The sequence below is a fragment of the Zalophus californianus genome, chromosome 12, assembly GCF_009762305.2.
Source record: "Zalophus californianus isolate mZalCal1 chromosome 12, mZalCal1.pri.v2, whole genome shotgun sequence".
In the NCBI taxonomy this organism is placed as follows: domain Eukaryota; kingdom Metazoa; phylum Chordata; class Mammalia; order Carnivora; family Otariidae; genus Zalophus; species Zalophus californianus.
The window spans coordinates 77,865,885-77,882,339 of record NC_045606.1 but is presented as its reverse complement, the minus strand read 5'-3'; the positions used below and the strand labels follow the sequence as shown (position 1 = coordinate 77,882,339).

General features: G+C 39.8%; 1 protein-coding gene across 3 annotated transcripts in view; it reads left to right on the top strand.

Annotated features, from left to right (window-relative positions):
• The window catches only part of AASS (aminoadipate-semialdehyde synthase), a 57,840-nt gene extending 47,585 nt beyond the window's left edge, over nucleotides 1-10,255 (top strand). For all 3 annotated transcript variants that reach the window (XM_027574340.2, XM_027574342.2, XM_027574341.2), the window contains 6 exons: nucleotides 49-216; nucleotides 3,878-3,973; nucleotides 5,525-5,640; nucleotides 6,313-6,401; nucleotides 6,920-7,096; nucleotides 8,266-10,255. In XM_027574340.2, the coding sequence (XP_027430141.1) occupies nucleotides 49-216; nucleotides 3,878-3,973; nucleotides 5,525-5,640; nucleotides 6,313-6,401; nucleotides 6,920-7,096; nucleotides 8,266-8,384 (765 nt within the window). In that variant the 3' untranslated portion in view covers nucleotides 8,385-10,255. The remainder of the gene's footprint in view (nucleotides 1-48; nucleotides 217-3,877; nucleotides 3,974-5,524; nucleotides 5,641-6,312; nucleotides 6,402-6,919; nucleotides 7,097-8,265) is intronic.
• Nucleotides 10,256-16,455: the final 6,200 nt, after the last annotated feature.

The window sequence follows — 16,455 nt, the reverse complement described above, 5'->3', positions numbered from 1 at the left end:
GGGGAGCACAATGTTGTAACCCCATTGTGTGTTTTCAATGTTCTTCAGGTTGTGAATGTTGCAGGGGGCATCTCCTTTCTTGATGCAGTTACTCCCATGGATTATTTCCCCGGCTTAAATTTGGAAGGCTATCCTAACAGAGACAGTACAAAATATGCTGAGATTTATGGCATTCCATCTGCGCACACTTTGCTGCGGGGGACACTGAGATATAAGGTAAGCAGCTGTATTTGAGATGAAACATACTTCCTGTTTTTTTTTTTTTAAGATTTTATTTATTTATTTGAGAGAAAGAATGAGAGAGAGAGAGAGAGCACATGAGAGAGGGGAGGGTCAGAGGGAGAAGCAGACTCCCTGCTGAGCAGGGAGCCCGATGCGGGACTCGATCCCGGGACTCCAGGATCATGTGACCTGAGCCGAAGGCAGTCGCTCAACCGACTGAGCCACCCAGGCGCCCATACTTCCTGTTTTGATGTAAGTGACGTGTATGCTTAATTTTTCTTAGTAATGAAAATAATTAGGATAATAAACCAGGTTGGAGTCTGTTTTCTCAGCACTGTTTGAGTGAATGTTTTAAGAGACAACTCAAGATGGCCTGATTCATGAGGACTTGGCGGGGGGGGGGGGGGGGGGGGGGCAGGTGAAGGGTTGGTCACCTTCAGGTGTAGTGAGTTTTGGGGTCAAGTGACCTCAGGGGCGCTTGGTTTCTCTTTGCCTCTCATCTCTTCCTTGGAGTGCTGGCTGCAGTCCCAGGCTGTACATGGTGGCACGGTGGTGACAGCATCCCCAGCCTCTTGGTTCACATCCAGTGAGAATGAAAATGTATAGCTAAAAATGTCAGTGGGGTCAGCGGGATAAAATACGCCAATCAGCTTTTGCCTTTTGTTTCATGTCCTGAAGGCTGAAGATACAGTCAGCATCATTTCCCCCAAAGCAAATCTAAAATGTTTTTACCACAAAGTGGGGTGTAGATCCTAGGGGTATAAATGTAAATGTCCACCACACATTTAAGTATTAATCACAAAAGAGTAGTGACAAGAACGACCAGATTAAGACAATCAGTGTAGTAGTTTCCTAGGGCTGTTTTAACAAACTGCTGCAAACCATGTAGCTTACAACAACAGAAATTTATTCTCTCACCATTCTTGAGGTCAGAAGTCTGAAATCAAAGTGTGGGCAGAGTTGTTTTTTTTTCTGGAAGTTTGGAGGGAGAAACTGTTCCATGTCTCTCTCCTCTACTTCTGATGACTGCTTGCAATTCTTGGTGTTCTTTAACTTGGCACACTGGTCCAATCTCTGCCTCTTATCTTCGTATCACCTCCTTCTGTGTGTGTCCCTCTGTCCTCTTTTCTTCTTGTAAGGACACCAGTCATTGGATTTAGGGTCCACCTTAAATATAGATTGGTTTCATATCGAGATCCTTAACTAATTATATCTGCAAATATCCCAGTAAGGTCATAGTCTGAGGTTCTGGGTGGATGTGAATTATGAGGGAGACACTTCTCAACCCACTCCAAGCAGCATCTCTAACATACCACCTCTCTGAAAATCAGAGATCTGGTTTTAGATCTGGATGCCCCATGAGATTTCCTGGGGAGGGCAGAAAGGGGGTTTGTCATGTGGTGTTAGCCACCATTCACTAATGATCTTTTTCTCTGGAAGATGGAAGACACACAGGCCCATCAGTGATAACCCTTCCATTCTTGTGCATGCTTTCCACTTGCTCTTTTCTCTTCACTAGCTGCTGCTTTTGCCCGGAACTTTTTCTCTCAGATATCTTCACACTCTCATTTGGCTCCTTCAGGACTTGGCTCTCATGAGGCTTTCCATACCATGTTATTTAAGATCACAGGTCCCTCATCCAGAACTTTTCCTGTCCCCCTTCCTTACATGGGGTGGGCCTCAGGAGTCAGTGAACACTGGTCGTGTTATTCCTGTGTGCACAAAATTCACGTTAAGAGCAGAGGTTATTTCCACAGTGTTGGCACATGAAGTCTGGCTTCTGGTTTGCTTTGCTTCTCCACGTCAACTCCTCTTTATTTGTTTGTTAGGCTTATTTGTATTTATTTTAGAGAGAGAGAGAGAGAACGAGAGCAGGGAGAGAGAGAATCCTCAAGCAGACTCCCTGCCAAACATGGAGCCCCACCCTGAGATCATGACCTGAGCCAAAATCAAGAGTCAGCTGCTTAATGGACTGAGCCACCCAAGCACCCCAACTTCTGCTTATTCTTTTTTTTTTATTATGTTATGTTAATCACCATACATTACTCCTGTTTATTCTTAAAGAGAGAAAGCCGCTATAGTTCTTACTCTTTAAAGCTTTTATTACATTTATTGGCACTGAGCAGTACTTTTAGTTAGGTTTCTATGTATATTTTTGTTGTCTCCTGAAAATGATTGTAAGCTCCTAGAGGGCAGGTACCTGTACTCCTGTGAATGTGATGTCCTCATGATCCAGGAATCAAACAAGATGTCAGTGGAGACAACCAAAGGCGATCTAGGAACGATGGATGTTCCATAAGCCTCTAGGCACAGCAGAAACTCTAGTCTGAACTGAAGCCGTAACATCCTCAGTGCTGGCAGATTTCTTGATTCTGTTTTCTTCATTTTGTTCTAAGAATATAGTAGTTGCATTTTTGAAGGGGTTCAGGAATTAGGATTTTCTTTTGTCTTTTGTTTTTGTTTTTAAGTAGGCCCTGTGCCCAATGTGGAGCCCAGCATGGAGCTTGAACTCAAAACCCTGAGATCCAAGATCTGAGCTGAGATCAAGAGTTGGATGCTCAACCAACTGAGCCACCCAGGCGCCCCAGGAATTAGGATTTTCTGATAGTTTTAGATATAGTCTCTTGCCAAACATGTAGACCCAGGAATAGAACATTTTAAGAGCTTTAAGAATTGGGGCACCTGGGCGGCTCTGTTGTTAAGCGCATCTGCCTTCGGCTCAGGTCATGATTCCAGGGGCCTGGGATCGAGCCCCACATCGGGCTCCCTGCTCAGTGGGAAGCCTGCTTCTCCCTCTCCCACTCCCCCTGCTTGTGTTCCCTCTCTCGCTGTGTCTCTCTCTGTCAAATAAATAAATAAAATCTTTTTTTTTTTTTTAAAGAGCTTTAAGAATTAAATAAAGCTCTCAAGGATGTGTATGGATGACAGCCATTCCCACAGAACCCCAGAAGGTGGAAGATGTTGCAGTGTTCATATCCATGAGGGCCACCATTCTGGGCAATGCCTTCAGTTACCCTTCAGTAACCCAAATATTCTTTCCAGTATTAAAGATGAGACACTATCATTTGAGTATGACAGAGAGGCCTTGGTTACTCTCCTGTGCCTGCCTATCACCTGCGTGTCCTTGCAGACCCAGCTTGCTGTCACCTTGCCATGGGATCTTTTCCAACTCCTCCTTGACTCCCCTCCCCCACATTCGTGTGATTTCAGAAGAAGCCCTCTGATTCCTACCTCTCTTCCTGCTCCCTATGTGCATTAGGATAGTGGCTCCAAATCAGCAGAATGGATCATCTCTTTTGTGGGGTATAAGAGAGGGAACTGTTCTGCTAAATACTATTCTGCTGAGCTGGAAGTGTATAACACATGAGGACATTTGTCCTTCTGCTGCCAGAAATACCCCTCCCATGTTACTCAGAAACAGAAGTAAAGACCCAAGTCTTTGAAGGTCTTTTAGGTAAGCCAGCAGAATTGCTGTGACACTCTTGATTCCGGTCTGAACCTGAAGGTGTTTGTATCCATGCAGGCAAGTCAGATGACTACTTTCAGCCTGTCTTCTACATGAATGACAAAGACAGATCCCTCTTTTCAAAAAAGCCTTTTAAGTTTTTTCTTTGAAGGGAAAAAATTCACATACTACTTAATAATTCTTTTACAGGGGTATGCCAAAGCTTTGAATGGATTTGTAAAACTGGGTCTTATAAACAGAGATGCATTCCCTGCCCTTCAACCTGAGGCCAACCCTCTCACCTGGGTGAGTGACTCCAGAATTACATGTTGTTTGCTGTTCTTCAGAAATGGTCAGGTTTGAACTTTGGTTTGGACCAGCAAGGTACCTATCTGTGGCTTAGATAAACCCTAACCCTCCAGACCCCTTATTTTTCTTTGTTGTGGAAGGATGGAGAGATCATGGGCCTGACCCACTGGGCTTATTTCCTGTAGCAGCTTGTACTATTTATTTGCTCCCTCAGCCCTGAGAAGAGATGGATTTGGGCTCTGGGCTCTACCACTTGTCTAAGTGGTGACCCAGTGACAGTAGATAAATTTGGGCCTCCTGCAATTGATGACCCAGGAGAGCTATTGGTGGTATCACAGAACTGGACTCGCTACCCCCAAATCCCATCAGTTCTCTCTTTTGGTCATTTTTAACCATGAGTAATTTGAGTTTTCAGTTACTGAATTTATGCCCATATTTGTGTTGGATTAAAATCTTAGAGTCTCCAGGTTGGAAGGGACTTTGAAGGCTTAGAATTGAATGTAAAGCAGAGCTTCCCCTAACTACCAGCTGTTACTTGTTGGTCATCCGACATGAACCAGTGTGCCCATATTCCAGTAGAAGTGCCAGCAATTTCTCACAAGGAGAAAAAGATCAATATTGCTCACTTTGGTATTCTTGCTAGCTATTGCTTTGGATTCCATTTTCCATGTATCTGAGAGCCTTCCAAATCTGTTTTACCTTTCATAAATGTACATGTTAGACAGGAGTGAATAAATATCTATAGAGTGAATTCTGAGGTTGACACAGCTAGATTGGGAGGGTTGGTACAGGTATTTTTAGGGGTAGTCTCAGTATTTTGGTAGCTACAGTTTAGAATAGGGGCTGGCACACTTTTTTTTTGATAAAGGACCAGATTGTAAATATATTAGGACTTATGGGCCATACGTACTCAATTCTGCCATAGACAAATACGTAAACAAGCATGGATATCTTCTAATAAAAATTTTCTTTACAAAACCAGGCATTGAGCCAAATTTGGCCTGTGAACCAGTTTGTTTTTCCTTAATTGAGAGCTTAAGTTTTTCCCTTGAAATCCTGGAAAAGAGTCTTATTTAAGAAAGTACAAAAAGCTATGACCATTGCTTAAGTGTTACTGCTTTGAGATTTTATTATCTGTAAGGTCTTTCTCATCTCTTGAACCTACAAAAGAACTCTGGTTGCTACTGGCAACCGTAGCAATGAGCCCCTTCCACTTGATCCTGGCCAAAATGGGTTACTGGAGGGTGAGGGAGATTGGGTGAAAAAGTAATGGAGACGATGTGATGGTAAATATGATGCCATCCATTTAGTGTTGATTTTGTGTTATGACCCATTTTTATTGCTGAAATATTGTTTTGGAATATAATTTATTGATGGGTGAGTGTGTAGACATGTTTGGATATATGTATAAGCATTAACCATTTACTATTTCTAGTTATTTCTAATTTAAAATTTGAGGTTCATTTGTGATCACATGTCTTAATAGGATCATTTCTCAACTGATTATTTATTAGGAACTTAGAATTTTATCTTTATTTTTATGACCAGAAAGAGCTCCTTTGTGATCTGGTTGGGATTTCACCCTCCTCCAAGCATGATGTGCTCCAGGAAGCGGTCTTTCAGAAACTAGGAGGAGACAGTACCCAGCTGGAGGCTGCTGAATGGTAGGCACCCACAGTCAACTTAGCAAAATACTGGATTCCTTTAATATCAATAAAAATATCAATGATTTTTTTAGTCCTTTCTAGTCAAAAAGGGGTCAAGATAGAACCAGGCATTTTACATTGTCTTTGATTAATTTACTGTTCTAATGTTGGCCTATTGTGGAGAGATTGCCAAGTACCGTGTTCATGTGTGGATAAGAAAGTAGATAAAGAGAGAAATTTAATGGCAGTTATAACTTGGGAAATACTTGAGACACTTCAACTACTCAGTTTCCAAGCAAGGTGGGATATTTTTTTCTCTCCTGGAGGAGAGTCTCCTAGTCTTTTGCAACTACTTGAAAATGTTCATTCACACAGCTGTGGCACATTATGCTGGTCTCCCTAATGTGGGAGAACTAACCTGTAAATTAATCTCATGTGAAGCTTTGCGACAGCGGGGACTTACAATGTGTCAGTTCAGCTCCAGGGAGCATTGCCTTGGGGAGTCTGATGATTCTAAAGATTAAAACATTACTATTTTATTGTTATTTACAATGTAGGAGAGTCCTGTAACTTGGACTGTCATCTTGTGATTCTTCCCTTTATCAAGATAAAATCCAAAGAGCTCCCTTCTTCCCAAGTGAGATTCTGTGTAGGACTTGACATAACACAGCCACCTCTTGTGCTTCTCAGGTTGGGCTTACTTGGAGATGAACAAGTCCCTCAAGCAGAGTCTGTGGTGGATGCACTCTCCAAGCATTTGGCCAGGAAACTCTCCTATGGTAGGCCATCGGGTATTAGCTACACATCCCAGAAGCAGCGCCCTAAGATGCAGTCAGCACAACTAGTGAATATGAGGGGAGGGCTGAAGCCAAGCAGTAGGGATGGGGAAGTATGCTAGGAGGGAACGAGCACTTGGGCTATTTTTTCAGAGGGAAGAATAAGAGAACTATCAAATAGGAATGAACTTGGGGAATATAGGAAAGGAACAAATTATTAGTTTTACTTTTAATGCATTAGGGAAATGCTGAAGGAGGATTTTTGGGGGCAGAGTGGGTGCCTTCAGGTCTGTAGCCAGGTGACAGTGATACCAACCTGGACAAAGGAACGTGGCCAGAGTTACCACTTCTTGAGTTTTTTCTCTTGGCCTTTGGGCTAAAGAGCAGTATAGGTAATTGTCTAGAGACCACATATGATGGGAGGAGAAACTTGTGAGAGCAAAAGGGTAGGAGCAGATGAATTGCAGTATTGGAGTTGTGATGATAATGACATTGAAGAATGTCTGTTTATTTATCTTAAGGCCCTGGAGAGAAAGATATGATTGTGATGAGAGACAGTTTTGGAATCAGACATCCTTCTGGACATTTGGAAAATAAAACTATTGATCTTGTGGTTTATGGCGACATCAATGGCTTTTCAGCCATGGCTAAAACTGTGGGGTTACCCACTGCTATGGCAGCCAAGATGTTGCTTGATGGTAAGTTCTTTCGTTGGAGATGTGAATCTGTCACCATGTCATCTCCAAATCATTCAGTACCTGGATGTCAAATAATTACTTTTGAATATGACACTGGTGTTCACTAAAAGTGAGCTGTCTCAGAAGTTCTAAATACTGACTGGGAGATCACCTTATGGTGAGTAAAAGCCATGAGTTTTAGACTTAACACATTGCTGGCCCAGTTCAATCACAGGAAGGCAGAGTGATGGGGTGCAAGTTACTCAGCATAGCTGAGCTAGAGCTCCCTTATCATAAAGTGGGGATTGTTATCCTCATTCACAGTTTCGTGTTTTTTTTTTAATTTTTTTTGTGATGCTGAAGTGAAATAGTACATGAAGTTCCTAAGTTCCTACCACATACATCACCCCCCAGGCAATGTTAACTCTTTCTTCCCTTCATTTTTCATATTTTAGGAGTGTTAACACTGAAAGAGCAGAGGGTATTCACTTCCAGATCCCCAAAAATACAGACCATGTTTTTTAATCATCATTTCTCAGTATATTGTGAAATATTTTGAACTCAATAATATTTTGAACTAAGTGAGTTCAAATTTCAACTCTTCTCTCTCCCGTTAAGATCACCTATACATTCAGTAAGCATTACCTCTGAGTATAATCCTTCATTTGGCCCTTGTGAGTGTGCAAAGGGAGTAACAAACATCAAGCATCTAAATGTGAAATACTGAAACAATGTATCTACAGTAGCATATCAGCTAATATCAAATTAAACGACCTACGTAGTTACCAAGGAACCAGAGGGAAGAGGTGATGAGGGGTGAGGTCATCACGGGCTTTAAGGAAAGAACTCAGACTTGCTGTTTCAGTCATCCTAACACAATTATTATTGTGCCCAAATAATCAGATTGGTTTTAATTCATTCTCTTGGTGTTAGGCTTTTTTAAAAAAAGCATCAGCAAACAAAGCAGACAAGTTAGGTTTACTTTACTTTCTTACTACACTTTATTCTCTGATCATTTTGGCAATAGTTAATGCAGTTAAATGTGTAAATTCTGATACTATCCCTAAGTCCAGCTCTGCTTTCGATCTGCAGTTAACACCTTTCCCTATTTATGGTATGGTGACTCTTGCTGTGGAAATTAACCTTAATAATAACTTTAAAATGGTAACTACAAATTTATTTTCTTCTAGGTGAAATTAAAGGTAAAGGCCTGATGGGTCCCTTTTCAAAGGACATCTATGGACCAATATTGGAGCGAATTAAAGCAGAAGGCATTATATATACAACGCAGAGCATAATCAAACCATAATTGAGAATTATATCTTGTTTTTATCTTCCTAGCACCGTAGCTCTGAACATTTGTGCAACAAACCTGCTTGCTAATGTGCTGCTTTGAAATATAAAGCATGATATTGTTTGAGTCAGTCAATACAATGATGTTTTTAAAATATAAATCTCTATTTTAATATGAAAACATTTGGAGCAGGAGATGCCAGTAATTACCAGAGAACTTCAATAATTCTACATTTTTTTCATGTGTATGCAAAAGTGATGATTGTGCTATATGTTAATTTATTGTGCAACTTTTTTCTTATGAGAGTATATTTTCCTATGGTCAGCAGATAAACTTATCTTTTTAGTAAGAAAAAAATTTTTCACACAGCTATATTTTTGTATTTTTCAAATTGATTCACTTAGATACTCTTAGATTACCTATCTATAAACCTTTGCAATAATTATATTTTATGGCTTTTTGGTAAAATTATGAAAAGGAAGTAGGTAAGAGTAAATCAAAATCCACATGATCACCTCATTAGGGACAGAAAAAGCATTTAACAAAATTTAACACCCTGTCATAATAAAAAGATTCAACAAACTAGGAATTGAAGGGAGCTTTCTCAACCTGTTAAAGAACATCTATGAAAAACCCATAGCTAACATCATACTTAATGATGAAAGACTGAAAGATTTCCCCTTGAAATCGGAAACAAGAAAATGATGCTTTTGGCATTTATACTCAACTTGTACTGGATCCATCTAGGGCAGTTAGGCAAGAAAATGAAATAATAACACATCCAGATTTGGAAGGAAGAAGTAAAAATATATTTGCAGATGGTATGATCTTATACATAGAAAATCCAAAAGAATACTTTAAAAAACATTAGAGCTAATACATGAGTTCAGCAAAGTTGCAGGACACAGGTAATAATACAAAATTGATTGTATGTCTATACAATATCAATAAATGAAACAAAAATGATACTGAAAAAAACCAATTCAATTTACAATAGCATGAAAAAGAATAAAATAGGAATAGAGTGTGAGTCCAGAAATAATCCTCATATTTATGGTCAATTGATTTTTGAAAAGGGTGCTAAGACAATTCAGTAGAGGAAAATAATATTTCATCAAATGGTGCTGAAACAACTGGATATCCACATGCAAAAGAATGAAGTTGGACCCCATGCTCACAGCATATATAAAAATGAACTCAAAATGGACCAAAGACCTAAATATAAGAGCAAACACTATAGAACTTGTAGAAGAAATCATAGATGTAAATCTTCATGCCCTTGGATTAGGCAGTGGTTTCTTAAATAATTGAAACCAAAAAGCACAGGCAAAAGGAAAAAAATAGATAAATTGGGCATCATCTTCAGAATTCAAAACGTTTGTGCTTCCAAGGATAGGGTCAAGAAAGCAAAAAGATGACCCATAGAATGAGAGAAAATTTTTGCAAATCATATCAGGTAAGGGAGGAAACTACATTTAGAATATACAAAGGACTACTATAGCTCAGTAAGTAGACAAAGAGCCCAATTTAAAAAATGGACTAAGGATGTGACTTGGCAGTTCTCCAAAGAAGATATACAAAACCAATAAGCACATGAAAAGATGTTCAACACCATTACCTACCAGGGAAATGCAAATCAAACCTATAATGAGATACCACTTCATACAGGATGGTTATAATGAAAAAGATAATAACAAGTGTTTGTGGGGATGTGGAGAGATTGGAAGCCTTGTAAACTGCTGGTGGAAGTGTAAAATTATGCAGCCACTTGGGAAAACAGTTTGGAAGTTCCTCAGAAGGTTCATCATAGAGTTACCATATGAGCCGGCAACTCCACACAAATTAAAACATATGTCCACACAAAGACTTGTAAGCAAATGTTTATGGCAGCATTATTCACAATAGCAAATATCAAAACAAGCCAAATGTTCATCAACAAATAAATGAATAAACAAAATGTGGCATATCCATTACAATGGAATATCATTTGGCAATAAAAGAGAAATGAAGTTTTGATACATGCTACCACATGGATGAACCTTGAAAAGATTATGCTAAGTGAAAGAAGCCAGACACAAAAGTCCACATTATGGTATGATCTCATTTGTATGAAATTGTCCAGAGTAGTCAAATCTATATAGAGAAAATAGCTTAGTTGGCTGCCTAAGGCCGGGGGTTTGGGGGAGAGTGGGAGTGACTCCTAATGAGTTTGGGTTTCTTTTTAGGGTGATGAAAATGTTGTAGAGTCGATTGAGGTAATGGTGTCACAACTTTGTGAATAGACTAAAAATCACTAAACTGTATACTTTGTGTGAATTACATAGGATACGACTTACATCTCAAGTTGCTATAAAATTAGATTATAATTTTTTTTTCCTTGGGGGAAAATATAAACTAAATATTCTTTTTTTGAAATACAGAGTAAACCCTTGTTTGACATTCTAGGACTATACGCATATCCTGGTATGGAACGGATTCTGCCCATGAAATAAGCAGCTATTGTGTGTGGGGTATATGGAAGTTGAGAAAACATCTATGCTATTTGAAAAGGGTCAAAGTTGATTAAGGTCTAGTCCTACCTGTCAAAAATAATATGTGGAGATCAATATTAATAAGTAAAGACATTTGTGTTATGGCACTTTTTTTTTTTTAACCACAACATTGAGTTCAACAAAGTCAATCAGGAATTATGAGTGTCACATTGATTCTACCTCCAATCTGGAATAATGCCCAGATACAGTGGGAACTAGGGAAGCAGCACCTTAGGTGGGTGAGGGAAAAGTTTAAATATCTCTAAGCTAAGATCTCATTAGCTTTAACATAAATGTCAGGCAAAATGTTACTGCAAAAGAGGGAAGCCCAAATGAGTTTAACTGGTTTGGGCTTCATAATACCAATGAATGATAAAGGGGATATGATTGAAGAGCTATCTATTGTCAGTGCTAGAAAAGAATTGTCAGTAAGCTTGAGTAAGGGGGGATGTAATCACACACTGCATTGTCTCTCAAGCTTTCCAGCAGAAATGAAGGTGATGGTAAGATATGAATGGGAGCTCATAATTACAAGCATATGGCTTGCTTGGGTCAGCAGACTTTTTACTATAAAGGGCTAGATACTACATATTTTAGACTTTGTAGGCCAAAGGGGGCCATAATTGTTCATTTCTGCCTTTGTAGTGTGAAATCAACCGTAGACAGTACATAAATGAATGGACATGACTGTGTTCCAATAAAACTTCATTTACAAAAAAAAAAGTGATGGGCAGACTTGGCCCTTGAGCCATAGTTTGTTAACCTCTGGTCCTACCATTATAGTAGACTGCTCACATCTTCGGGATCTGTTTTGGCCTCTTTCATATAAAATCCATATTTATGTTGTCCAGTGTTCCTTGTTCTAGACAAAATAGATACTAGAAGCTTCTAAAGAGCAGTTTGGTTGGTTCAACAATATATGAGCTATTTCCTTCTCCATAAAGTAAATATAGTAATAACTTGCAGGATGGTTACAAAGATGAATGAGCAAATGTAAGGGAAAGTCTGGCACCTCATAGATGTTCAAAGCTAGTATTCCCTCTTTTGCAATAATATTTTGCCTGACATGTTTAAGTTAATGAGATCTTAGCTTAGAGATGTTTTTTCAGTCATTTGGGTATCTTTGGAAGAATCCTCAAAGATCCATGCTGCTCAAACAAGCTATAGATATTTCTGCTCCATAATGAGAATCTTAAAACAATAGAATGGAAAGGAACAGAATAATCATCTGGTTGGGCCATTGATTTTACAGAAGAGAAAATGTGTCTCACAAAGTTAAAAGATTTGCATAAGGTGACAAGACTTAATATTGAAATTTGATTATTTGAGGTCATTCAAAATACTTGATAAAATTTGGGAAGCACTTTGATTTATAAAACCTCTTTTATGGTGGGTTATTAGGACCACCACTGGCCCATATGGTGCCTTTTTGAGAATTAAAGACACTGCTTCAAGACACTTCTGTCAAAAACTTATTGTCAAACATGTAATTTATCACAATACTTTACTACCCTCGTAAATATTAATCATTTAAGCACATGTCATAATAATTCGATGCCTATGGTGTGATTAGCTCCCCTGTAGATGCAGTGCACAACTCTCACAGCCATGCAAGTAACCACTATTATCCTTATATGCTGTATAGATCACCTTTCTTTACAAGGCTTTACATTTGCTGATTGTCTGCAGTGAAACTACATTTACCAGACTCAAATTCCACTGGAAAGGATCCAGTGAGAAAAACTTCCTGTTTTAGGGCAATACTTTAGTCACTGACAGCTAATCCATTAAGCTTCCTTTTTCCAATTTTGTTGTAGTCCTAACACTCATTTTTAATTGTTATTGATCAGCAAGAATTATGAAACAGTGTTGAGTCCTAACTTTCAAGGTTAACAGGTCCTGACCCTCTACTTTAAGTTACTGGTTTAGTAGAATAGAAGGTTTCTGGTGTCTTCCAGTGTTCTGCTGATTGATAAATACAGTACACCACTGCATAAACCCTGAGAATCCCACTGCCAGCCTCAGAGCCTGATGAAACTTCATTGCTATTGCTCCCCTTTTTGTTCAATTAAAGATGATTCTGGGCTGTTGCCAGGCACAACTAAAGCAGCAGCCCAGCACTTGGCTTCAATTCATTTTGAAGTTCATTTCTTCCAAACCAGGTTCTTGGTGAAGCTGGCACAGGGTGAAGCAAGCCCCCATACTAGATCAGAACGCAATAACTCCAATAAAGAAAAACCATGCTTGTCTTATTAGCCAGCTGTTGATAAAAAGAAAAGTTTTTTCTTTCTTCTTAAGTTGAAGGAAATACGTAAAAGGAGGTAGAAATTAAAAGGGAACTGGTAGAGGAAAGAAACTGGAATAGACTAAAACAGAGAAGACCAGGAAAAAAGATGAGGGGCGTGGATTATTAAAATACTGTGATAATGTTTTAAAAAAATTTAAAAACTGGCTGGCACAAGGTGGTTTTATTTAGTTTCTGGTCTATGAGATTTGAAATTTAATATTGGCTGAATTATGCAACCATTATGCAAATAGTTCAATATGTAAGATGCTTAATGAAGATAGTGGTCCTTTTCAGGGTCCTACTCATCTGCCTTTATGGCAAAGGAAGACATTTCTTCAGAGTTCTTTCCCAGCCTCTTATTTTCTTTCTATATGTTCTCTCTGGGTGGGTGCATCCCACCCTTTGGCTTTGAATATCACCTATCTCTAAGGAATCCCTAACTTTCTCATTAGAGCTTCTGAGTATGTATATAACTACCTACTAATATCTCTGTTAGGATATCTCCCCAACTTCTTAAACTCAATGTTAATTTGAGAGTTTGTAGTATAAACCAGTGTTTTTCAGTGGGGCCACCCTAGGAATTTGCCCCAAAAGTACCTCTTCCATCTGATTGCCCATCTGAGGAAATGGCAACCACTATCTTCTCCCTGCTCTGGATGTAATCCTTGATGCTTTCCTTTCTCTTACTCCCATATTCAGCACATCAGGACTTCTTCCTCTTCTCCACTGAATCCACCCTTGTCCATCCTCGGACTCCATCCTTGTCTTTCTACCCATGCATAGCTAGCCTCATACAGAATTACTTTCTCAATGTCCATTCTCCTCACAGCAGACACATTAGTCTTTCAAAAGTACAAATATGATTATGATCTTTTTCTGACTCATTTTCCTAATTACAAGTATTTTCTGGGATTCCTTACCATTTAAACTACTTGTACTTAAAGCATTGTCTTAGGGTCTGCTTCTGTGGGAACTCAAACTAAGATTCCAGTGTATTTTTAGCACCCATCATGAGGCCTGGCATATAGTAATGTATATATACAATATATGTATATACGTATATATATATATATATAGTACTGACATACTTACACAAGCCTGGTGGAAGGTGTGGTAGAGGTGGAAGTGTAGTTAAGGGAAGGTTGTTATAGTCTCTGCTTGTATATAAAGCAGATTTAGGTTATTTTTTAGCATTAGCTAATAATGCTGAAGAGGCATATTTTTCTCTTTCATTTGTTGCCTCTTAGAGTGCTTGTTGAAATTCCCCCAAAGCATAAGGATGGGTAAAGGGCATTATTTTGTGTTATTTGAATCAGCCCCAACTATCGCAATTACTGTGTCACAATAGATTGAGATTATGTCAATCATAATCCAGGGGGCTGGTAAGATCAGATTTGTGCTTCTAAAAAATTGCTTTGGCTCCACTGTTGAGAGGCATTCAGGACAGGGTGAGAGGGTGAGATGTCCAGAGGCCACTGCAGTAGTTGAAGAAAGAAGTTACCCCCCCCATCCCCCAACTAAAAGTGAGAACATCATGTAGACGCTTCTCCGGGCTACTGAATCAGTGTTTTAGAGGAGGAAACAGAAACCACCCTAGGCATTTTAAAGAGAAAGGCATACAAGGCAGTAGGGGCCTTACACTCATAGCTGGGGCCCATGTATTGGGAAGCTTGAATCAAAAGTACTGGGTCGAGGGGCACCTGAGTGACTCAGTTGAGCATGTGACTCGATTTCGGCTCAGGTCATGATCTCAGGGTTGTGAGATTGAGCCCCACATCAGGCTTACGCTCATCATGGTGTCTGCTTGGGATTCTCTCCCTCTCCCTCTGCCCCTACCCACTCCTACTCCCCTTGTTCACACTCTCTCTGTCTCTGTCTCTTAAAAAAAAAAAGTACTTGGTCTTCCTGCCATGGCTGCTACTGGTTCTCAACTCAATACACTGGAACTCGGCTACAAAGAGCCACATCTGTCTCTACAACCTTGCTTCCTTTTACCAGCAGGGTCAAAGAGGGCAGGGAGATGGCCTTTGCCTTATTTCTGTCTTCTAATCTTGTGTGATAGTATTTTCAGAGTGGCCAGAAAGAAAGTCAAGAAGTATAGGCAAATATATAATAAATGGGTTAAAATTATATTATGATGTATGGTAAAACAATATTGTCTACGTTTCCAGACTTTACGGCTCCCTGTAATTGGTGGAATGTAATTCATACCCACAACCCTAGCTGCAAAGGAGTCAGGGGACTATAGTTTATAGCCTTTTTGTCTTTGAAGTGTCAGAAGTGTTCTAACTACTATCACCATGTAACAAACTACCCCAAAATGTAGTGGCTTAAAACAGCAGTCATTCATTTTCATCAATTTGCAATTTGGGTGTGACTCAGGGGCAACAGCTCTCTCTGCTCAACAGAGTCTCACTTGCGGTGTGTTGACTGGGAGCTGGGGGATCCATTGCGAGACAGCTTGTTCCCATATCTGCCCAGGTGGTTCTGCTGTCAGCTGGAAGCTCAGCTGGGGTATAGGGCCAGGACCTCTAGGCAGAGCTGCATTGCCTTTTATGACTTGGCCTCCGAAGTCACATAACGTCACTTTCCCCAGAATCACAAGTCCACCCAGATTCAAGGGGAGGAACCACAGACCCCACTGCCGAATGGGATGAGTTTCAAAATGGGATGAGTCATGTGGGATGGAAGATACCGTTGAGCTATTTTTGGAGAAGGCCATCTGCCACAGGAAGGCACCCTAGAAGGAGACTGGCATGTGGGTGGATTCTGCGAATACACAGTGATGACCCCAATTATCAATCTTTCCTCATTGGCCTTAATTATTTTCTAACCATTTCATGTTTCCTCTAACTGGTTCTTTGAACCTTTTTTTTTTTTAAGATTTTATTTATTTATTTGACAGAGAGAGACACAGCGAGAGAAGGAACACAAGCAGAGGGAGTGGGAGAGGGAGAAGCAGGCTTCCTGCCGAGCAGTAAGCCCGATGCGGGGCTCGATCCCAGGACCCTGGGACCGTGACCTGAGCTGAAGGCAGACGCTTAACGACTGAACCACCCAGGTGCCCTGGTTCTTTGAATCTTTTTATGTATCCCCATGAGCTTAGAACTGGACATACTCTAATGACAAAAGGTGGCAGTTTTCTCATTTACTCTCTAAAAAGTCCAAGGAAGGCAGGTTTAACTTCTTGAACCCATTAAAACTCTTACTTGAAGTAAATGTGCCATGAAAGACTTTTCTAATATTCTTCATTAGGAACCTTAATGCT